We start from the raw sequence: 25,397 nt of genomic DNA, 5'->3' as shown, positions 1-25,397 counted from the left end.
GGAAGAGAAAGGAAGATTTGAATGTCTTTATGTTGCTTTGACCTTTTTCAGGAAAAGTCATAGTATAGTATTATTATCTTGGAAATCCCCTCTATCATACATCCCAGTTTCCTAGCAACTTTTCAAACTTGGGCTGGAGGAAGCAATCTGAATAGATAAATTACTGACACAAAAGTTGTCCTACACATTCAGCAATTTAGTTTTGCTTCTATCAGTTTTTTTGTTTCTGATGTTTGTTGAGAGGCAACAATATTAGAGCAATTAACAAATGACTTATTTAGTTAGTTATATTTATTACCTTTATATCACAAACATTTATATATTTTCCTCTTGCAAGGAGCTCAAGGTGGCTTACATGAGCCTTCTCTCCATTTTATCCACACAACAAACCTGTGAGGTACATTAGACTGGGTTGTGAGTGGTCTAAAGTCACCCAGTGAGCTTCATGGCTAAGTGGGAACTAAATCTGGATTTTCTGAGTCCTAGGCCAGTGCTCTATCCACTACACCACACTGGCTTTTGTCTGCGTTCCTCAAGAGCCAAGCATCACACAAGCACATTAAATTTGGAATTATGTCTAAGCTGCAACTATAAAACCATTTATTTATGAGCAAGACCACTAGAACTTGACGGAACAAACGCATAAGTAATTATTTTTCAAAGAAAAGCTTGATCATTGAACTGAAAACATGGTAAATGTACTTAGTGCCAAATGCTATGCTTATAAGGGCAAATTTGCAAGTTATTCACTCCACCTTTGTGTTCAAAAAAGCATCTGTACTGTAGTATAAAAATGTCTACATAAATGTACACTTTAGTCTCAACGCACACTCTGCTGATCCAAAGGAAGTATTGGCTTCCTAAAGTTAAGTGTTGGGGTCAAAATACATATTTGTATTCCAGTCTTACATTAGGGTAATATTAATACATAAAATTAGAATTGAATATGGTAAAGATTGCCATAGAATGACTTCCTCTATTGGGACCCCATATCTCTGCTGTCTTTGTTGCAGAGGGGTCAAGTCCTGCTATATGACACTAATTGTTCATTTGAGCTAATGAATGAGACTTTGTACCTTTGCTTAGTTTATAGGCTTTGAGGATGATGGACACCCACACACCCATCCCAGCACCACTTCAGACATTGTAAGCTTTGTTTACCTACCTTGAAAAGGCAGTTGCATGCTCTCCCACACACACTCATTCACATTCAAGTAAAATATATCACATATCTACCTACAGGTCAAATATATGTATGATGACTCCGTTTCAAATGTTCAGATCACTACACTTAAGTCACTTTGTGTTCCATATTAATAAGAATATTATCATGAATGAAAAAAATATCCTGTAGGTCATGGGTCCTCAAACTACGGCCCACCATGCTCATTTATCCAGCCCGCTTCAGAGCTTTTGGAGTCGCTCAGAGAAAATGATCTCCAAGCGAGTCCAAAAGCTCTGAGCCAGCACAGGCTTACTCAGTGGGAGATGGTCGCAATTGCAGTCGCGCAGGAAAGACGGGCGTGATTGCGGTCATGCTGTGGGGAGGGGGGGAGATGGTGGGGGATGGCCGCGATCGCACCTGCCTTCCCTGCACGATCATGCTCGGGGGGGGGGGGGGGGGCCACGGTTGGGGGGGGGGGGGGTATGGCCACGATTGCACCTGTCTTCCCTGCACGAGCACGATCACACCTCTCTCGCGCCCCAGCAGCACATTCATGGACATTGTAGCTATGTCCCTTGAATATGGACATGCTCTTCCCCACCTCATCTTGGGCTTCTGCTGCAGCCCAAGCGAGTGGAGCAAACATTTTTTAATTTTAATTATTTTTTAAATTATAGTTAATTTTAATGTGCAGTGTGCATAGGAATTGCTGCTTTTTTTTCAAACTATAGTCCAGCCCCCCAACAATCTGAGGGACAGTGTGGTTTCAGGACCCCTGCTGTAGGTGATCAAATCACTCTCTCATCTTGATATCCTTTTCTCTAATGCTGTACTTGTTTCCACACACTTCCCAAGTTCAATGCAAGTTGTTTCATTTACTCTGCAGAAGCTCACTAGTGCCTGGGCAGGAGCTTGTATCTAGGCATGAGTTCATCTCCACTGTGTCCTGTAGTGGGGAAAACAAGGGTCTTCTCTGGTCCCTTTACTGGCAGGGACCAAGACAAGGGCACACTCCTGTTTGTGTTTTCAGTGACCCAAATTCATTGCCTGGAAACATCTACCCCACCTGTTCACCTGTTCAAGAAAAAGATGTAATACCTTTCCATTTATCATGAATTGATTAAGTGCATATTTTAGGTGTCTCTGCACCATACATTAACTATATTTTCAGTTATTATAATTGGCTTTATGTTCTTAGTTCTTTGTGTTTTCAGTCTACAGCTGAAATCCAATGTCATGTGAGTAGACATCAACTTGTGCAACAGAACTACCCTGCTCTCTTTCCCCCTCTATAGCCTCCTATGTGCTCCCCAGATGTGCTCTGGAGACTTCCACAGCCCTCTGGAGCAGATGTGGCAGGGGCCTACAGTGGGAAAGTGGAAATCGACCAGTTCTACCAGTGTTTCCTCGTGGGATCCAAGCCTTTGAATTCTACTTTTTCTGGGGGTATTTGTTTCTTTGCCTTTACTTATTTTAGCATAAAACAGCCTAGAGTGCATTGGCACATGTACTAGATAGCTGCAGAAGTAATAAAAACAAGCCAGCATTAAAAACATTTTATGTTGCCTTTTCAATTGTATTAGCTAGCTTCAGTTTTGCATATAAAGGCAGGTAAGAAAGAGTCATTTACAAGGACCATCTCATGTTCCCCCTAGGATATATTATTCACACTTTATAAATAAAAAATAAAACCATTGAGAGAAATGAAATCACTAGAGAATTAGCCAAATCTCCAGAGTCATAGGTCTAATTTGTATGTTACACCAATCCATGGTTTGTTGCCCTACTCAGGGTTTGTCTGGCAGGCAATTGATCAGACCATGGCTTGTTTCTCTCCTCTTTTTCCCACTCCCACCCTGTATCCCAAATGTCCCTGCAGCACTTTAGTACTGGCACATAACGATTTTTGTCCAATCATGTGAAAACTAACCATTTATAATTCAGGGTCTGAAAACCAAATTAGACAAGACAGGAGAGTTATGTGTATTTATTCTTGGTTGTCTTATTATATATAAAGCATGAATGGAGATGAGAGGGTCTATTTTTAACAATGTATTAAACATAAATATCAGTAGTTTGTATCCAATTCTAGTAGACTGAGAACTATTAGTAGATGTCGGAATGATTTGCGGTAGATCAGCAAGAGTTTCTTGGCAATAACAAAGCAGTTTTCCCACTTTTTAAATCAAGCTGCTAGAATCCTTAATGATTAATCTGAGGATGAATTTTACTCGCAGCAGACAGAATGCAGAATATTAAAAAGGTCTTTGTTGATCCTAAGCACTTAGGAGAAATGGAGAATAGCATGTTATTCATACAATTGTTCCTGGACTGCCAGCCTGCTTGCATCCATCTCTCTCCACCCAATGCTTTTCTAGCTGATCCCCTCCTGGCTCACTGCCAGGGCACATAGTGCTCTACCTCCTCTCTTCCTCTTCTTCTCAATACTGTCTAGGACTATGAGGTGGTGGAACTGATAGCAACAACTGTGAAGATCTGTTAACTGTGTCCATGTTAACTGGGTGGGGGTTTTCAGCTCTGCTCTGCACTCACACAGCCTTTGTGTAGCTCCGCTGCATTATGAGGACAGTATATATACACAGTCTCCTTTGTCCTGTTTTTTTGGAAGGGTCAATGTTGGAAAAACTGTACTGCTGTAACCTCTGATTTGTTTGTGGGCAGCTCCATTCTGGTTCCAAAGCAATCAGTGATTAGAGAGAATGATGGATTGCTTATAATTCCATTGCTTTGTATTCAAAGAATGTCTAAAATATTCCCATTCCTTCCCAAGTCTCTGTAATGTGGGTTTGCTATATTTAGCATGAATATACCAAGTAACTTTGTTCATAACTATCCCAAATTAACTTGCTCTTCCATAATACAGGAAATTCTGAATTTCAAAAACCTTATTGCACTCATCATTAACTGAGAGATTTCCTGCCTTTAGTGAAAGGTCTGTCTGTATGTCTTTTCTTTCTTGCAAGCTACAAGAAACATTTTAAGGTTTAATGATTAAGACCAACAACAGTAAAAAAGGTCAACATTTCAGTACTACATTTCCAACAAAGCTCACCACAACTCTGAGATATCTGGATAACCTACAAGCTCTTAAATGCTATTGGACAATTACTAAATAATAATCTCTTGAATTTGATGAAACTAAATCTATTCACATTGTTCCATACATATGCCAGAACTATAATAGTAATATTGTGCCCTTTTCCCCAGTTATGTATGCAAGTCAGCTCGACCTGGATCCTTCAGTGTAAAGGAATCTGGCAGATTTCTGATAAGGATTGGCGTGGTCTATATAAAATATTTTTTCCAAAGCGGACTAAGGATCCAAAACAGTTTAAATTTATCAATCAAGTTGGGAGAATAAACTCCTTGAAAATATTCATAATAGAGGTAAAAGCATATTTTCTTATCATTGGGTAAAACATTTTGTTATCTGTCTATTCCTTCTATGCCTCTGTACTGTATCTACCTAGGGAAAAGTTCCATCCTTTTACTAAAGTTTGAATCAACTTTAACTGTGTGAGGATGAGTTCCTCACACAAACTCTATTCCCATATTTCCTAAACCCAGATTTTCAATATCAGTTCTCCCAACAATGCCTTTTGACCCTGTGTCCAAGAGAGAGCCAGTTTAGACAGACAGACAAGGAGACAACTTTCTCTATTATCTTTCAGAGAGCCTGCAGAATTTTAAATAGTGACAGCCAGGCATAACATATGGGTACTTTTGAAGTGATAAGTGCAAAGCGTATCAAGATACAAATTCCATGTGCTGATTTACACACATTTAAAGGGATGGTAGGATTCTATACTATGACAATTCAGATTCGGAATACTCACCCATTCAAAGCAGCCCGGCACACTTATTTATTTGATTTCTATACCATCTATTACCCGAGATGATTAAAGCACCAAACTGTCTGATTTGGATGAAATATTGTTAACCATGAGAAGATGGATGGATCCAATGTGCTAGCTGACTGTATGTTGTTGTTGGTTTTAAAACTTAATCTGCAGCACAAAATGGTAGAATTCTACCAGTTCAAATTTGCTCTCAATTTAGGGCACAAGAGACATTGCTCTGCAGGCTTCAGCTGTAGCAGGCAACCAACAGATAACAGGAAACATCTTCCGCTTGTAAAACCTAGTGGCTGACCCAAGGTACTATGGACAGACCATTCTCACAGCTTACTATGGGGATCACTAAGCTCCTTTTCTATATGCTACTCTTTTGAACTGAGCACCACTCAAATTTAGAGAAGAGGTGGCTGTAACAGGTTGACATTATGCAGTCAATATCCTCCAAGAAGGGGTTTGAAGAAATGCTGCTTTCAGCAAACAGCCCTGCACTTTGCTGGATTATATCAGTTTCCATTCATAATTGAATTAACAGCTGCAATTACAAAGAGCTGCTGATTATAGAACAGAACAGGCTATAGCAAGTCTGCTTATTGGAGAAATCTAAGTATGCAATTCCATCTTATGTGCTGTTCCATGGTTCTTTTTTCAGATATTTTATTTTCTCTTTTAAAACGCAACTGCTGAGAGTGAAATGTGAAGTGTAAGACTGACATAAAGCAGAGAAACTTTTTAACTCTTGTCCCTAAAGAAAATCACCACCACTCATGTTGTTTTCACTCTCACTGAGGAACAATCATGGATGACCTAAAATGTGTTAAGATACAGTTCTGCAAGCCCCTGCAACACAGACCACAGTTAAGATTATTCTACAGTGTTAGATTTTTATGCGATTTTATGACTGATAATATCTTGCACAGTCTGCATTTAATGTGTATTCTCTCCTGGTTTTCATCCAAAGCTCACTTCCACCACTACAAGTTAACATCTGAAAAATGATTCTCAGCTAAACAAAGTGATTTCATCCTGGCTAACCAGCTGTACCCAACTCATCAGCTTTATCAGTTCTTATTCATTCACCTGTGTACAAGTCTACATATTTATCAGTTCTCACCAGTATACACACATTCGTTTTTGCTTTCTCTCTCTCACTGTACATTTCTGGCACTATTTTGGAATCTCAGAAATATTGCTTTTCTATCTGATAAAAGCTATCAAATTAAACAATGTTCAAGAGGAAAAAAGATGGGCTATCAATACAACATATTAATACATATTCATATTAATGAGCTAGCTCTGCTTGATTACATTTGTTTTTCATGGAACTTGCTCCAAATACCAAAGCAGAGGCCAGTAATCATGTGAGAAGGAACTATATAACTAAGGAACTATAATTATGTACTATAAGATGATGATGTACAAAATGACAAGCCATACAGCTTGGTTAAAGATAAAAACATTAAAGCTGTGGTAGGGAGCCTCTGGACTGCTAGGTGACCTCTGCAGTCTACCAAACCCACACACCTTGGGAAAGGTAAGGTGCACAGGAAGGGCACCTAATTCCCATCAAAGCAACTTGCTCTTTGCTACCACTCAGCTGTTTTCTAATCAGCTGAGGAGGAGTGGGGAACAGGAAAGACTTAAGGGAGATTTAAAACCCGCTGTGCAATTCCTGCACTTAGCTGCTCAGGAAGCAGCTGAGCAGTGGCAAATAGCAAGCTTCTTCAGCAGGTCCTGAAGGAATATTGTCTATAACTCTTTCTTTGTGCACAGAAAAGAAATGGGGAAGGGGGGGACAGAGAAAGAGGAGTGATTTACTGCATGCGTCTACACGCATGTAAGTATATGTGTGTGCATGTCCCTGAACCCACTGTTGCCTTTGTCTCTATTTACTGGAGGCAAGAAGGTAGGTTGCAGGAAGGTGCCTCCCATAAGCCTCCCTACAAGTAAACCTAGCCCTCAGGCTCAGAAAGATTCCCACACCCACATTAAAGACTAGAGCCGAGAGCAAACATACCAATAAAGTTTAGGACCAAATTAGATTATGCAGTGGTGTCTTGTGCTTTGAACTTAATTCGTTTCAGGAGGTGTTTCAAACTCTGAATCATTTGAAGTCCAAAACAATGTTCCCCATTAGAAATACTGGAAAGTGAATTAATCCATTCCCAGATCCTGAACAATACCTAGCTCAACAAACTTAAACAGCAAATACAAATATGTAGGGGTTATATATATAACCAAAAACTAAAGTGAGAAAAGCCACTAAAAATGCTCGAAAAGGCATGCACTGAAAAGGCACTGAAAATGTGGGTGCAGCACAAATGACATTTCTGCAGTGATCACATTTTTTCACTGTGCATGCTGTCTGAACACAGAAGCATCATTCAAACTTCAGAATGATTTTATCTCAATTTTAGCATTTGAACTCTGGAATGTTCAAACTTAGGGTTGTTCGAAGTACGAAGCAACGCTGTACTTTAACCCAGCCTTCCTCTACTTGGTATCTTCCCAATGTCTTAGTCTGACGCTCCCAGACCTTCACGTCCAGTGACCATGCTGCCTGGAAATTATGGGAGTTGCAGTCCATCACATCTGGAAGGCGCCAGGTTAGGGCTAACGGCCTGATTATTTATGCATCTAACATTTCAGATTTCTAAAAAGTTACATAGCAACTTTGTGTGTGCTGAGGGTGAGGACAGTGATAAAAATCAGGCACAAACTATGGGAAGGAAGCTTTAATACTCTCCCTCTGCACTGTAGTGTCAGTAAAAAGCTCCCTCCCTGCCATTTTCCACACGCAGCCCCACTTTGTGGGCATGCTTCCATTTTGGTGCCTTCTCTCAGCTGAACAGGCTCTAGTCTACGAATGCTGCTTATGCTACAACAAATCTGTTCATCTACAAAGTGGCAAAAGACTGTTGTTTTTATAGGCAGAATTCTGCGTATAGGACTATAGCCTGTGAACTTGGAACAAGCAGCACATCAGCATTTACAGAACTTCAATAAAATCCTGTTGCACTAACACCAGATGGCTGAAGGCCGACATCTTTCTGCCCCTGCCCTTGAAAGAATTAATGCCATTGGACCCCTTCTGCAGTGAGGAGGAGGGGTTAACCCACAGTGCAGAATGCCCTCTTGAAGATACAGGAGAAAGATTTTTAAAAACCAACATCTGTTGCACCCATTCAGAAAACCAAGGAAGCATGAGCAAAGTAAAATTTATTCTTGGCATATGGCCATCACAGACTCTCTTTCTGGAGTGGGGAAAAGGTAGTCCCAGCATTCCTGATGACTGACTCTGCTGGTGGAATTTCTAGGAATTGATGCTCCAAGAATTTGGAGAAAGACTTGCTGTTACCCTCACTGTAGATGACTAGTTTTCCTTAGGGCTGCATGGATATTGTGGTGACTGGAGTTAAATGGCTATCCATGACCATTCACTATTAAACTAAAGGTTTTGCCAGAAATGAACTGGAATTGCATATATCCTCCAGCTACCACTGCAAAATGGCCTAATTCATAGGAAGCTGGCTGGAGGAGAAGGGAAGCCTGTGGAGAAGGCCTTGAATAATAGGTTTAGAAAGACAGTTCTGAGAAAGCAAATACTCCATCCCAATCAGATGCCTAAATTTTCAAAGGAAAATAAAAGAGCAGGTGTTGACTCTCCAGAGATTGTCATGTTTCACTCCATATTCTTGTGATACTGACAGATCACATTTCCTGCTAATCTCTTCTTCACAACTAAAGGGCTAACAGAATATCAACTGCAACAACTGGCAGGCATGTGGGCCCTACAGGTGGAACCTGTCATTTATAAATAAGATAAAGGGAGACTGGGCTGATGTTTCAAACAGCCTTGAAAATTTTTGAGGTGCCTGCAAGAATCCTTGCAAACCAGTTGTTACATTTATGGCTTTATTTCTACACTGGGGCTATTGGGGTATGTTCACATCCAATAGCCTCCTTGTGAAATGAGGTATTTCACACCCATTAAGCCAATCCAAACCTAAATCTGAGGTCACTTGAGGTGTCATTAGAAGTGATGCTTCAGAGTCAAGGCAATGACAAGCCAGTAACAGGCAGAAGGATGAGCATAAGAACAAAATTAATGGGATTACTGTTGCGCAGGCAAGCAATCTTCAGTGCACAGCAACAACATTTTGGGATGGTCCTTTTACTCCCTGGCTCAAGCTCCAATTATTTAATTTTGCTTGTTCCATTTACTTAGATACAGGAGTACAGCTACCTGATTTTTAAATGGTCAAGCCATTTAAAGTTTCCCTCAACATACCATGACATACTGTTTATACTAATGTTTTCATTATAGTGATGAAGAAACATTTCTTAGAATATTTATTCAAATGTATCTTCTACATGATCAGAAAATCTAATATTGTTGAACCTAGTTTGTAATAAGTCAAAGCACAATGTACCTATTATACTGCCTTTTCGTTAGTAGGATTCTAATTCATAGGATAGACTAACAGAAATTCTTTGAGTGATAATTACAGATGGAAACCTGGATATTCCTTTGCTTAAATGTCCCCCTTTTAAAAGGCATGTTCTTCAGATTTTATCTTTAAAGGCAGCTCAGTGGATCTCTAATAAAATATATCAGGTTGTTACTGTTAAGAAAAACCTGAGGGAGGCTCAGATGACTGCAACAAGAAAGGGGAATTCTGAATGCCAGCTCTTCCACGATGGGGCCTGCCTGACGGCAAGTCTGTTATCCTTTCCGCACCAGGTCAAGACTGCCCTTTCTGCCAAAGCTTTTAATGCCTCTCAATGGCATGGTGACAGCAGCGGTGGTGTTGTATCAGCTGTTTTTAACAAGTCTAGTTAACTTGTTTTAGTTGTTTTGCAGTATAAAATGATGCCTTTAAATAAAGTCATCATATGAAGCTTTGCAGGAACTTTACAAGATGACTTTATTTAATATATATGCTTACTGTATTCTATTATATGCTGCTCAGAGAGCATCAGCTATCGAAGAGTACAGAAGTGAAAACAACATCATCATCATCAACAACAGGAAGTACCACACAGAGAAGAAATTTTCTTTTCACAGAAAAGAAAATAGTAAGGGTATATCTTCCTACCACAAAGTGAGTAGTAAAACACTATGACAATTATAAATTATAAAAGGTCTTGCATTTATCCTGAAATATAAATATACTCAGTATACAAGGACACTAAGAATGCCATATAAATTTAGTTGAGATATTAAGATTAACCTTTAAGCTTAGTTTTAGATCACCCTGTAGTGTTCAGAAAATCGATTTGAGATCAGATTAAATAGAGGATTTGCTAACGTCATACCAGTGAAAGCAACAGAAAACTGTTAACATAGCAAGAGTATATACTTGCCTACTGTAGCTTTTATATAAGCTACAGTATAAGCTTTTTGAATGCTTATACTTAACCAACATAGATTATTTATTTATTTGGGATATTTCTAGGCCATTCAATCACTCTGCGTCTCTGGACGGATCACAACAAGATCAATAAATACAACAATATAAATATAAATATCATAAATACCCCAAACAATAATAAACAACTCAACTCAACTCACTGGCTTCCCATCCAAGTCCGGGCTCAATTCAAGGTGCTGGTTATTACCTATAAAGCCCTTAACGGCTTGGGACCTGGATACCTAAAGGAATGTCTTCTTCTGTATTTGCCCTCCCATCCCTTGAGATCGGCAGTAGAGGCACTCCTCCGGGAACCCTCCGTGAAAGACATTAGGAGGCAAAGTACCTGGAGGAGGGCCTTCTCTGCGGTGGCACCCTGCCTATGGAATGCGCTCCCCAGAGAGGTCCGCCTGGTGCCGTCATTATTTGTTTTTCGGCGCCAGACTAAGACCTTTTTATTTCAACAATATTTTAACAATTTTTAATATCAGCTCATAGGTTTTAATCTGCAAACAGGGTGGATCTGGATTTTATATGTATTATGTTTTGTTTTGTTTTATGTAAGCCGTCCCGAGGCTACGCAATGGGATGGCATACAAATACTCTAAATAAAGAAATAAATATTAAACATTAAAATATTGGGTGAATAAAAAGGTCTTGACTTGGTGCCAAAAAGCATCTCTATTTTATAAGAGATTCATATTTAGATCCCTCTACTCTAGTTCATTTTTATAGTTTTAGCAAGTTACATAAACTTACTATGTTTCTTCCATCAGTAGATACATGGAGCTTGCTAAATATCATAATGAGAGCACTCCTGCTCTTTGGGGTCCTTGCTTTTCCTTAGAACACACTGACAAGTGGCACATTACTACAAAGGTAAGAACAGACTTGAAGACTTCCAGTATACCTCATCTTCTCCCTTTCACAAGACGCTCCAGCCCTCATGAGATTTTTAGGAATCTGCATTTTTTCCTTGCCTCAGTTTATATTTTGCAGAGCTGATAGAATTAGAGTTACAGAAGGAAAATAGTTGGACAGCAAGAGCTGTTAGGTTGCTGTTACCTTAAGCTGGCCCTCCCTCCACTGGCTTTTTCTTTCTTTGCCCTACAATTGTTTCAATCACTTTGCTTCGGCTGGACAAAGGTCTAGTTCTGGCAAATATAACCTGGGAGCCAGTTTCCAAAAGACCTGGAAAATGGAAAAAAAAAGGCTTAGCCTGAGGCAGCTCCCTCTACTTTTTTGCCATCCACCCATTCCGGAAGGGCAACAAGAATGCCTCAAGCAACCAAAAACCAACTCCAATGCATAGTGCATTTCCAAACAGGGCTTCAATATACTTAACAACATGACAGAAAAGTGCAATTTGGCCTGAAGATGCTCTACACTAGTGTTTAAGCTCTCAAGGCTGAGAAATGCAGCTCCAGCACAAGTGTGGATTCAGCACAAGCAAATGTGGAAGTGAAAACAATTTTCTCTTTTTTGGGGGGTGGAGGTGGAAATGGTAATGTCTATTTTTATTGCTCCTTGGTCAAACAGATGTCTGGTACAAATCCCAGAGCTCTTTCCTAAGAATGTAAGCAAGGACTATCCCTTTTCCAAAGCATGGAGTAGATAGGCCTTCTTTCCTTAATGGATTTCTTCTGCACAACTTCTAAAATCTGTTGTATATCAACAAATACAGCTTCTAAATTTTCTTGTATTTGCTGTTCTACCTGTATGTTGGGAAGCAATGAATACTTATTTTCCTTGTGTTTTCCATGTCATATCATATGCAATAAGGCTATGGATGCAAAGTGACCTATTCAAGGACAGATAGGGGTATAAGGAATATGTGAAACAAAAAAAGTGTTTTGTTCTCGCAGATCTTGACTGCAGAGCTCCAGTTTGCTCACCTGCAGAGTTGGTGAGTGGCTCACAGGACGCAGCACCATTAAGGCTCTTCTGGAATCCATTCAGGTGCCTTTCTGTGGAGATTGCTCTGCCAGACAAAACAGTGAATCAGAAGAGAGCACCAAACATGGAGAATTTATGTTTGAGAAGAAACACAGTTCTAGCATGTAAAACCATTCTAGTATGCAGAAACAGAAGCATTAAAGTTCTTTCCAGACAATTTATTTTCCTAATGTGCCACCATTAGGAACTTACAAAGCTGCCTCATATCAGATAAGACTATTTCATCCATCCAGTCTACCTTCCCCAAGCAAATGCTCTTCAAACATGTAGGACTACAACTCCCATAATCTCCAATGGACCAGGGGTGATGTAAGTTGTAGTCCAGCACTCCTTGAAGGGGACAGGTTGAGAAACGCTGATGCAGTGCCTCTTTATCTACTATTGTTAGGCAAAGACCTTTCACATATTCATGACAGAATACTTTTTTGTTTTTTATTATTTTCTTAACATAAACAGAGTACAAAAAGAGGAAAGGTATATGTAAAATAAAGTAAGATAGCATAGGGTTGCCAAGGGATTTTAAAGAAGTACAACCAATACATTCAAACCCACAAATTTATCTATCTTTCCATTATTCAGCACTCTATGGGTGTTTGGAAAAGTTATTATTCTGTACACCAGCAAATTTTGCAATTACTTTAACTCAGTTATAGATCTTCAACTACTTTTTAAAGAAATCCATTTTACAAGCTATTAATTGTACTGGTTATAACAGAATTTCCATTTGTCATTAAAGTCTTCAACTGGTCTTCTGTTTACATAATTAGTTAATCTTGTCATCATTGTGTATTCTGCCAACTTATTTTTCCATTCTTCAATTGTTGAGGGTTCTGGTGATTTCCATTTAGAAGCAATTGTAATTCTTGCTGCAGTTGTCATATATTTAAATAACTCTTACATATTCTTTGAAAAAGTATCTGGCATTATATTCAAAAGTATATTCTTAGGACTCATAGGAAACTTAGTTTTAACTTTCTTGTATTTCTGCATGTATCAATTTCCAAAATCTTTTCATTATTTCACACATGAGAGAATACTTCTGTGTTGTAAGCAATCCAGATGTTCTTCCTCAAAGAAGAGCTCCTGTTGCAGGGATGGCTCATTTTACCAGGACTCTGTTCAGTGACTAATCAAAGACATCCTGCAGAGTAAGGGGGAGGGGCAACACTATACTTATACATATTGAAAAGAATGCTAGATGCATCAATTCAGTTCTTGTCAATCAGAAAGAGAAAATGATTATAATCTTTGGAAGACTATGCATTAAGGACTGACAGCAATCACGGAGCTTACCTGGTTATATGCTGGAAATGTTTGTCTTACTGAGAAGCTGAGTTCAGCTACAAGGAAAATAAACAACAACCCTACTCAAACTGCACCCAAGTAGGCTGCTAAGAGTTCTCAAAACCACAATGGGATTAGAAGTACACAGGGAGTAAATGCTGCCAGTTTTTTTTCTTCCTAGGAAATACACACTTCAACAATGAAATCAGCACCTCTTCATAAATAACCATGAAGTAACAGACTTTATTCCATCTTTGTTTCACTTTCCTCAACTGTCTAGCACATATTCTCTCTAATTTTCTTTTATCCAATATGCCAGAGTTTCCAGTCTCTTATACCTGCATCAGTTACAATATATCAATGCTGTCCTTTCATTTAATCTTCAATCACATTGAACAGGAGACCACATATAGAATACCAAAGCTGTCCTTCCATAATTAAAATCCTCTGTTAAATTACCACTATTCTGCCAGTTAAAACTGGCCACAAGGCTATCTGGCCCAACCATTCACTGCAAGGTACAAATTAACCTACCCACCAACTGCAAATTTCTTGTAGGATGGTTCCCATGGAAAACAGTGTAACAGACAACACAAACAAGTAAACCAAGCTGTGTTTTGCAGGGGAAAGGGTCAATACCCAGGGTCATAAAAAGATGAACTGAGTTCTGCCCGATCAGTGCAATATCTAATTGAGCATCTGGCTTAAAACGGTGGGCCACCAGATGCCTCAGAGAAGGTTACAAATAGGACACGAAGACAAGGGCTCTCTGATTTTTCACTATCAGGGCTAACAGACTAATTCCTGAAGTATACCTCTATCAATGGCAAATATTATAAAATAAATCATGAGTCAACCATGGTGTTATGACTACTCCTTTAGATGACTGCATTTCTGGACTATTTTTTAAAATTTCCTGTGATGGCCTCCATGTTATACCTTAATAAGCAACTCATGCAAGTGTGTCCTTTCTCAATAGATTAACAAAAGTCTTTTCATTTTCTTAAGTCAGCAAAACTGCCAATAATCTAAGTGTTCTCAAATGCAGTATACTCAATGTGGAATTCTTGATTTGTTCTCTGATGAAGTTCATTATAGTTACTTCTCAGTAAAGACAAAATTGTGTTGTTAAAATGGCATACTGGCTTCCATTGATGGTTCAAGCCAATTCTGTCTGCAGTGATTCCTAAAGTTAAAACTGGTGGATAAGCTTGCATTGCTGCAAATAGCTCACCTAGGGGATTTTTTGGAGAATATTAGCTGGTTATTCACAACTTATTACATTTAATCTTTTGCCTTTTCACTAATGCGACCAAGGCAACATATATGATTCTTCCTTGAAATTGACAAGAGCGGCAAAATATTTGCTGCTCTGATGAAGCACCTCCCAGCAAGTGCCAGCGACAGCTGCCTGCAACATTCCCAGGATTGACTTGGAGGTGACTGTCACCAGTGTCCTAACAAGCAAACCCTCTCCGCTGTGATTGCGCCCATTAGGCAGCTGCTTGTGGCAGCAAAGAGGAGGCCCCTGCTGCCGCCCATCAGCCTGCTTGTGAATAGAGTCTACTGAAGCAACAGGTGGTCCCCCATTCCTCTGCTTCCTAGTGCCACTGTCAAGCTGAGGGGAGGGGAACCTCAGTGCTTGCACACTGCTATACCTGTGAGAGGGGTGGGGAGGAGGGGCACCCTACCCCCAATGTGCCTGACCATCCCGTTGGACGCATCAGGGATATTGTTGCTTATAAGACACACTGCATAGCTTTCTGTCAACCTCTCCATGCTTGTACCAAGGTGATCCAAGCAGCTACATGGCTTGGAGCTGTTCTTCCCCGTAGTGTTACAGAACTTAGAAAGGAAATATGTGTGATTTGGGCCCCTGGGAGCCTCCTTCAGCACAGGAAGGTCAGGGGCCTAAGTGGTAATGATGCTGAGCTCAGGGGCAGAGGCTGGGGCTGGGACAGTGGCATGTGCTCATGTGGGTGCATTCTCACACTCACTCTCTATGAATGTGAATAGGCTTAATACCTAGATAGGGCTAGTGGTGTCGGAAAAATCTGGAGGTGTGAAAGCTGTGACTTCTCCAAATGCATTAAGTATGTGAACATAGAAGGAGAACAGAGGTCAGCTCAGGTACTCTTGCAACATCAAAATGGTCAGTTGTGAGCCTGATAAATCTGAGTAATATGTAAATATTGTATATGAATCTCTATATAATTTCCTTATTAATTTGTTAAAGGTGGCAAACCAAATTTAAAAATACATGCATTAGACTGGTGTAGACAAGCTTTTTAGGTCTGTGTCTACATATGGCAATTTGGGAAACTATTCTGGGCACCACCCATAAAAATAGATGCCATGGGAGGGATGTTGTTGTTGTTGTTAGTCGCGAAGTCGTGTCCAACCCATCGCGACCCCATGGACAACATTCCTCCAGGCCTTCCTGTCCTCCACCATCCCCCGGAGTCCACTTACGGGAGGGATAGCAAGGGACAAATAACTGTTAAAAATTGAGTATGAAGCAGAAGAAGCAGGTTAGAGTTCTAATACACTAAACAATTCATTTGAACCCATAGTTTTCCGCATGAACACAAACTGCACACAATTGCAGTTCTGAAAAGGACAATGCTTTTTCAAAATAAAGTGGGATGTGTAGGGCAGCTTTGTAACACCAAGAAAAGGATATGGGTACCCATGGGACATACTACCTACACCTGCACTAGACACTGGGAATACTCCAGCCCAGAAAAAAAAGTAACATTTTAAGCCAGACAAGTGAAATATCTGACATATATAACAGAGATTGGGGATAGAAAAAGGATGTATGTGTCAAATTACTTTAATGATAACAGGATTAATGTTGTTAGATATGGGAACATTATCTTTGCAATTTTGCAGATTTAATGAGAAGTTCATTATAATATAGTAGTTCATTAATTTCCATTTTAAGCAAATTATTTAAGATATATTTAAGAAAGGTTACAGACTAAACTCTCAGAATGTTTACACATTCTGTTGGTCAAATCATGTTCAACTCTTCAGACATAACTTGGACATAGGTTGACCGTTTTTCTTTTTCCTTCAAAAAATTAAAATCTAAAATAGTTCTGAGATACTTTGACAACAAGAAAGTATCACATTCATGCACGCTGCCAAATTATGAACGAAACTGCATCTCTCTACTAATATCTTCCAGCATAGTTCTCTAGCTCTTTTTCAGCCTAATATGTCACTATATTTAGAATTATAGTTTTACACATATGACTTCAATATATTCTTCTATTTCTGACCTCTCAGCTTGGACCAATTTAATATTCCCAAATTCCAAGTACTCTTTAGAAGTCATGCTGGCAACTAAATGTATACTTTCCAATGGAGTTGCTGACCTTTCACTTGATCACAGGTCACTGTCTAATTCTTTGTTTGTTGAAAACAGAATGTTTCCTAATTTCCAGATGTCTTCTCTCTCTTTAATTCTCCTCTTCCCTCACACAATTAGTCTTTTGCTATTTTTACTGTTCTTTATCACCTTGCATTCATCACTGATTTTTTCATCTACTTAAATTTATGTTCATGGCTAGGTCCCATGTGAATAATGTTCTTCAAATATTATCAGTTGCCTTCACCACATTATACATACCTTGTTTAGTGCCCAGGCAAGTTACATCTACATGGGGAACAACAAGTAAAATTGGGAAATAAATTTGTTAGATTTTCAGTTTCTTTGTTGAAAATCAGTTCTGTGTTCAGTTTCTTTGTTATATTGGGAATGGTATTCACAGAGTCAATGAGCAAGAAAAGCTGCAGACACTTGCAAGTGCACCTCACAGAAGGGCTAAGGTCTGAATGGCGAGCAGCACTCGACGTGAAAAGCAAGTGCTACTGATCACTTCTCTTTCTAGTTCCTGCATGACAAGTTACCAGCCAGGAGCTAAGAGTTTTATATTTAGCAATCCATTGCATGGCAAGATGTTAAATCAAGGTGCTTCTCTTGGTTGTTTCTGCTGCCAAAAATGTCTAAGTGTTAAACAGCCCGACCAACACAGACATCGAAGAAGTAAAACAAATATTCCTCCGCTATAGTAGAAGAGTATGAACAGGATTTTTCCTGAGCATAAATTCCTTCTTTTCAAACATGCCCAGAAGGGAAAATCTAAAGTGAGGATACTACCACCTCCTGCTCAGACAACAGACCCAATCTCTGATGTATAGTTAATAGAACTCACCACTACAGGAAGTGGTGATTGCCACTAGCTTAAGTGTCTTTAAAGCAGGGTTACAGGACTTCATAAAGGAAAAGTCTACTGATGGAGAAAAGATCATCAGAACATACAGTCTGTGAATGCTAAATGGAACAACTTTGAAGCTTAGACAAAGTATTTCACTGACTACCAGCTGCTATGGGAGCGGAGTATCTGCAGTGAAGGACCACTGTCTACATCATGGGTCCTCAAACTATGGCCCACAGGATGGATCCAGCCTGCCATGGCCATCCAGCCAGCCCGCACCACCGTTCGCTGCCCGCACGTGTGCTTGCTGCACGGACGGGGAGGCGGTGGCTTGCTCACTCGGAGATGGTCTCCAAGCGAGCAAGCCGCCACCTGCTGCCTCCTGCACACATGTGCTTGCCACTGCCTCGCAGCGGGGGCTGGGGGCGGTGGCTTGCTCGCTTGGAGATGGCTTTGGACTCGCTGGGAGATCTCCGAGCGAGTGAGCCACTGCTGCACGTGCCTGACAGCATCTCACCGGCACCTCCACCTCACCGGCCCACAATGGTCACCGCAGCTTTTCAACTGGCCCCCAATTAGAAAAGTTTGAGGACGGCTGTCTACATGTTCAACAGCTTGGCTGCCTGCTGGCCAATGTGAGAAACAGGATTCTGGATTGAATGGATCTTTGGCCCAATACAGCAGGATTACTCTTATATGCCTATGACTCCAGCCAGCTTCAAAGCATACCTTGGTGTACTTCGAGGAAGAAACTGTCTTGTCTCCCTGCATCCCTGCTCCAATTCTGACCACTGCTTCTCTTCACTCAGTGCTGGTTTTTCTCAGAGCCTCAGAAAAGTGCAACTGGAGTTCAGTTTTTTTTCCCCATTCCCTGAAAATTGTGCAACTGGATTGGTATCACCATCATTGTCATTAATGTCCATCTGTTGCAAGTGTGCTGCCGCAGCTTTCCAATATGTGTAGGTTTTCCCAGTCAATTGCCTTGTCTGTTTCAGTTATCAAAGGAAGCAGCAAATTTTCAAGGCAAAGCTGCATATAGGCTAATCTGTACACAATTACCAGGGACCAAAGGTCAACTTGTAAAGGGGAAAACAGTGACAAAAGATAATGCCCCAAAAATGTTTGTGTGGAGGACACTATTGCCCCCATTGCAATATAATCATCTCAGTTTTAGTTCTGAGCCGATACCAATTGCTGTCCGCCACCTTTTCGAATCTTCTCTGAGTCTGCAGCTATTCTTGAAAGGGGAGATACTAACTTGTCCCCCTACTTTCCATGGCTCTTTTCCAGGCCTCTTACTGCTGTGGTTATTTGACAGATGTAAAAGCCGCCACAGAAATACACACAGGTTTAATGGCCAGAAAGTAAATGGAGGGAAAATTTGTGCATTCACAGTAGTGGAGCTGCTACTGCAGGTGGGCTTATTTCCCCTCCATTTACTTCCCAGAAAGTGAATTTCCATACACATTTCATCTCCATTTCATTTCCAGCCAGTCCTGTCAATTCTCATATAGAATAAGTGTACATATGATTTTGTGAAAGACTGACACTATGAAAAAAAATCACTACTCCAATTTTGGATTTTTGGAGCACTAAAAAATAATAAAAAGCTGGGGAATAAGCAACAGTCCTTCCAAAGTGCCATTCTGGTATCAGTGGAAGGAATAGCATGACCACTTTCATTGTTGACAACCTTAAAACAAGCCATGAGTTCTCAGGGTGGCTTGTTCATGAAAATAAATGCTCAGCCTGCATAACAACCTGCCTTTACTGATCATTCATAGGGGGTTGTCATACTGTATGCACCAAGTCAATGCGAGAGTTCAGAGAGGCTACATTGATTCCAGGTTTTCTTCACAGATTCCTTCTCAAAGCAAAACTATCCAGAAATCTTTAAAAATTGATTCAATAAATGTGTTGAGATGGATAAATTAAGCTATGGTGAAATGGCAAAAGGCAGAAGAAAAGAAAACAGTTTTGAGATGAACAAAAATCTAAAATAAATGTTCAAGATCTTTGAATATATACATGGGAGGAAGCCCCACTGAACACAGCAGGACTTTCTTCTGATTAAAAATGCATAGAATTGCTCTATGAACTACTAATACAAGATTCAAGACAGTGCAATTTGCTCCCAAGAATACAAATCAACAATATATGAACAGATCAAATAAGTCATGTAGACTAGCCTCAAACTATCCTTGAGAACCTTCAAAATCCCACAAATGATCTAGGCAGCCTGTTCTGGATTTCTTGTGCTCTTGTGCTCACCAAACTTGAGTTTGAACAGATTTTTAGGGTGCAATCTTATACAATTTAGCTTTTTCTTTCATGAGATGTGATGGAAATCGTAGCAGTGGAGTTCTAAAGCAGGCTGGAAATGCCAACGAAGAACAAATGGTCTGTAGCAAATGATTGAAGAATAGAAAGTAAGGGCTTGAAGAACTTAAGAAATGGTTGTCACTTATACACAAGGGAGTGTGTGTGGTGGTGGACTGTTCTTCCTTTGATTCTATGAGAAGTACACACTGGACAGCAGAGAAGACAAAAGACTGCTGAGAGAGGTTTGAATTTGGTGAATCTGGTTGTTCTAGAATATATTGGGAGTTCCTGTTTCCATGAAATTGACAAAAGTTAGTATACAATCCCCCAAATGGCAAGAATAGATTTGGAGTCTTGTGCTAGTGTCTGAACAGCAACTAAGCAAGTATTTCCGGAATGGCTCCTTGCAGCCTTCGATAACTGGACTATGTTCTGGAACTGTGAAGGATTCTTTTGCTTTTTTCCCCCTTCTGTGCATTTTTGATGCTGAGCTTTTTCCGGTTTTCCCACACTCCTGCCTGTCACAGAGCAGAAACCACAAGAACGCAGTTAAGTAAAGTCTGCCCAAGGAGCTGCAATTCCATCTCACAAGGATAAACATTCTCCCTGCCAATATGTGATTACAGTACACCGGCATCTTCAAATACACTTTCTGCTGCTCAGCAGAAGAAATCACTGAAAAGGCTTGACACCTGAACTAACATGTACCCCCAGGACAGGGAGAATCAGACACAAATATTATCACCATAGGACCACTATGGCTGGTACTCCCATCTGTACTTACTGGGCTAAACAATTCAATTAACAGTTTAATTCTTCTGCAAAATGTTTTGGGATGATGAATCTTATGATACTTGATTAATAGACTTGCATCAAGGCAAGTTTGCATAACAGAATACAAGGGGTCACCAATCTGTTCTTAAAGAATCAGTGAACCACCAAATATAGAGCAATGACATTTCATCCCAATCTGCGATGCTATACAACCTTTGCAAGTGCAAACATTGACAGTACAATCATGTATATATTCACATGAAAGTAAGTCCCATTGTTTCAAGGCTGCTTAGTCACCGTTAAACTCTATAGGAGTACACCTTGTGTGAATTAATCAAGGTGATTCAGCATTAGTAAGGACATCGTCTCATCATCATCACCATCATTACATTAAATTTATATCTTGCCTTATTTCTTCTAGCAAAGAATGCAAGGTCCTCCTCGTTTCCATTCTGTCCTCACAACAACTCTGTGCAGTATGTTAGGCTGAGAGGCAGTGACAGGCCCAGTCACCCACTGGGATTCAAGCCTGAGCGAGAACTAGAACCAGGATACCCCGAGTCCCAGTCCAGTGCTTTTAACCACTATACCACACTGGCTCTCTTGTCTACAATATGGGTATGCTAACAGAGAGATCAAGAAGAATGGGGTCTTCACCTACACAAAGTATTGCCTTGAACCTTCTGAAGTTTAAACCTATGGATTTTCATCAGAAGGATACATCCAAGATCTGGAGCCCTTGCCTTCCCACTCAGTCCATGGAAGATTGCCACAGTGGCTAGAAAGTAAGAAAAGGAGACCTACGGGGGGAGGGGGGGAGGTTCTAGGACTACACAGATGGCCCCCCAGAGAACTTCAGTTGCAGGCAAACAATTTGCCTTCTTCCATGAAGAGATAACAAACACTAAAGGACATAACATACCAAAGCAGAGACAGAATTCAGTGCTTAACATCTACAATAGGTTGAGAACACTTCCACTTGGACTTGTAGCATATCCTTGTAGGCAAGGTTTCCTATTGGCAGTGTGAAGGAGTATGGTGTACAACTGCCAAAGCCAACAGGGAACTATCAGCATATAGTTTGTCCTGACAGGAAAAATCATATGGCACACCCCAGGAATTGGTAGTGAGGAGGAATGCAGGTAAAAAAAGCTATAGATGCACAAAAGCAGGAAAGAATTGCCAGAGATTAAAGGTCTTGATCAATACTCCTGCTGAAATGCTTGCATTTCACATTCTGAGTCATGGCAAACAGGTCTAGTGGTAAGGATCCACACATTCAGAAAATAAAGGACAATTGTCCTTCAGTGACTGTTCACAGGGTGAACTTCTGGTTCTGTTCAAGGCATCTCCTGTCACGAATACAGTATCCTTTATAATCACCAATTTCAGAATCTGTTGGCCAGATACAAAAGAAAGCAAGTCTCCATACTCGCCTATGTGTGGTAATATTCTCCACAGCAATCTTGACAATCTTTCCAGATATGAGAGAATGAAAATCTCACAAAGCCAAGAAGACATTCTGAAATTCAAGGACAGTGATATGTCCCTGCTTCAGTCCTGCGACCCAGTTCAAGGGCACAATATACTAGCAAACAGGGACTGAGGAATATTTGGCAATAAATGCACTCTCAGCCTTAAACCATACTGTTCTGTTAGAAGAATCAATAGTTATGCTTGCTGGTGTTTGGAAGCTTCTCCCCAGCATCTACTACATTTATAGCAGTCACTATATCATAGGAACCTGTCATGAAGAAAAGCCATGCAGAAACACACACAAGCTTGAAATGGGAAGACATGCCTGGCTACAGGAGGCATGTCTTAATACAGTAGTACCTCGGCTCACGAAAGCCTCACTTCACGACCAAATCAGGTTGCAAAATTTCCTTAGGTTGCGAACTCTGCATCAGGTGAAGATGGTGATTGGGCCCATCTTCCCTTCCCTTCCCTTCTTCTACACACCCATCTCCCCCCAAGCACACCCACAATTGCACCTGTCTCCCCCAGAGTGCACCCACATTCATGCCTGTCTCCACCCCCCAAGCACGCCTGCAATTGTTCCCGTCTTCCCTGTGATTTAAAAAAAAAAAATTCAACAGATTAACCTTATGTACATTGAATTTTATGGGGAAATTTGATTTGGCGCACGACCAATTTGGGTCACAACCAAAGTCATGGAACAGATTAAGTTCGTGAGTCAAGGTACCGCTGTACCAAACATCCATAGGCCTGAGCTCTGAAAAAGTTCCAAATGCGCTGTGGAGGTGCAGCACCTACAGATGCATTGTAAACAAATTACCTATGCAACATCCTTAATACATGTTGGGAACCACAAAACTGCCATACTGGTGCAAACATATGGACCTGATATTTAACACTGAACTTGTAGCACAGGGTTATATTGCATAAGGACTATGAGACAACCTGTATCACATGATGGTACATACTGATGCCTCATACTCTGGTCATTACTGCAATGACATGGATTTCACCTGACCTACAGACAACCTAGGCCTAAAGATTAGGGGAAACAAAATGAATGGCACATTTTTAAATTATTTTAAAATGTCACAGGACATTGGTAGGTGATCTACTTGGAACAGCAGCAAGTGTGATGAATATTCCTCTGACTTTTTCTCTCTTTCCTCTCCAAAATCTTAGTACATGTAAATGTTTGGTAGGTTTTCTTGGTAAACCAGGGCCAAACACTGCCCTCTCAATACTTCTGTGAATCTCTATTGAACCCCCCACTTCACTTGCCAATGAAATGCAAATCTGTTGCTGCCCAACACCACCAAGAAATGCTTCAGAAATAATTACTCTAAACATGCTTAATCTTAAAGACAAAAAGAGGCAGTAAAAACCTGGGAAGAGTCAAATTTGGAAGACCAAAATGGTGCAGAACAATGAAGATTTATAATGCAACTCAACATCTCCAAAGATGGATGAAACAATTTATGAGGAGCCTAGAGAGGCTTCCACATGAGTAGAGACTGAGGAGTTTGAGACTGTTTAGTCTAGGAAACAGACAAGCAAGAGGAGGCATTGATAGAAAGCCACAAAATAACAAATGTTCAAAGGAAGATAAGTCAGACTGTAACTTAATTACTTCCATAAAAACAGAAATATGACAAATTATTATCAATATATTGTGATGGAAAACAGGGAAAATTGTTCTCACATTGAAAACATAAGCAGCTATGCTTTTCTTTTAGGATGCAACTGCTATCAAGTATGTGTGTTATGCTCCAGGAAATAAGACCTCATTTATGTGGAGGTAATAATACATTTTCATAAAACATATGTTGCTATAGTTTGCTTTTTAATGTCTCTGTGCACCCAAATTTGTCTGATATAAAGGGTGCATCATGTTTTTTTCCCCAACACAGAGATGGATTAGTTCAATCATGGACGTCATAATGTTCAAATGATGCAGAATCTTCTTTGTCCAAAACACACATACTAGAAATTCAATTTTAAGAAACATTGGCAGAAAAAACAATGTGTAATGCAGGCCAAATAAACAGGGTGGGCATTTGCTTTAAATCTGTATGGTTGTTCATGTATCTAGATTGGTTCAAATAGTTTACCTCATTATATTTCTCTTAATAAAGTCACACTGTGTAGCATGGATGTCTCCATTTCCTCAAGAACAAGTCAGGTGTTTGATACTTGTGTTTCTCTGCCAATATTATTCAACAGCAAGTTCTGTTTGAGGAATAGAGACTTACTTGGAAATCCTCTGAGATGCTACCTTCCTGATAACTGACTGTTTGTGGCTGGCTGGGGGCTTAGGAACCAAGTGTGAAGATGCACTCTGGGATGGCATCACCTTGTGCAGGCTAAGTGCCTTCTGGTTGCTGCAAATGGTACTTGATGTTTTGCGGGCACTGGAACCAGATGACAGGGCCATAGAGCTGATGCTGGATGTTGGGAAGTTAGCAAACAGAGCCTGGAAAAAAACAAAACAAAATAAAGCAAAACAAAAAACATAGGCTTAATTCAGTTGTTCTGCAACTAGTTGGGACAGTCCATATAATTAGATATCCAATCAGATATTTTCTATTGTTGAAATTCACCATGATTTTTACACACTTCTTATTTCACAACCATGCCAAAAAATAATGCATCCATTTATATTCCTTGCATCGCTAAAATTTGGATACCCAGCATGTTTACAAGATTCTTGCTCAGCAGTGCCTCTGCATCTTGCTTAATTGCATACAGACAAGCAGCTCTATCACCCAGTGGGAAGAGTCAACAAAGCAACTTTTAACAGCATGGCTGTCAGAGGCTGAAGAAAGGTCAGGACTGTTTTTCTTGGGGGCAGCAGACATCCAAAAGGCTTTTGTTTCTCTGTTGTGCTGTAATCCTGGCTGCT

At 40.2% G+C, this 25,397-nt stretch overlaps 1 protein-coding gene across 3 annotated transcripts in view; it reads right to left on the bottom strand.

The window, feature by feature from the left end:
• TTLL5 (tubulin tyrosine ligase like 5) overlaps window positions 1-25,397 on the bottom strand; it is a 155,250-nt gene that overhangs the window by 1,520 nt on the left and 128,333 nt on the right. For 2 of the 3 annotated variants that reach the window (XM_044436882.1, XM_044436881.1), the window contains exons 32-34: window positions 24,748-24,968; window positions 12,350-12,435; window positions 11,520-11,645 (exon numbers count right to left, since the gene is read on the bottom strand). In XM_044436882.1, coding sequence (XP_044292817.1) covers window positions 11,521-11,645; window positions 12,350-12,435; window positions 24,748-24,968 — 432 coding nt within the window. In that variant the 3' untranslated portion in view covers window position 11,520. The remainder of the gene's footprint in view (window positions 1-11,519; window positions 11,646-12,349; window positions 12,436-24,747; window positions 24,969-25,397) is intronic. The other variant, XM_044436883.1, reaches the window with a different exon arrangement.

Source organism: Varanus komodoensis, unplaced genomic scaffold, assembly GCF_004798865.1.
Source record: "Varanus komodoensis strain SLA01 unplaced genomic scaffold, ASM479886v1 scaffold3, whole genome shotgun sequence".
Classification (NCBI taxonomy): domain Eukaryota; kingdom Metazoa; phylum Chordata; class Lepidosauria; order Squamata; family Varanidae; genus Varanus; species Varanus komodoensis.
This window is presented reverse-complemented; position numbering and strand designations above follow the sequence as displayed.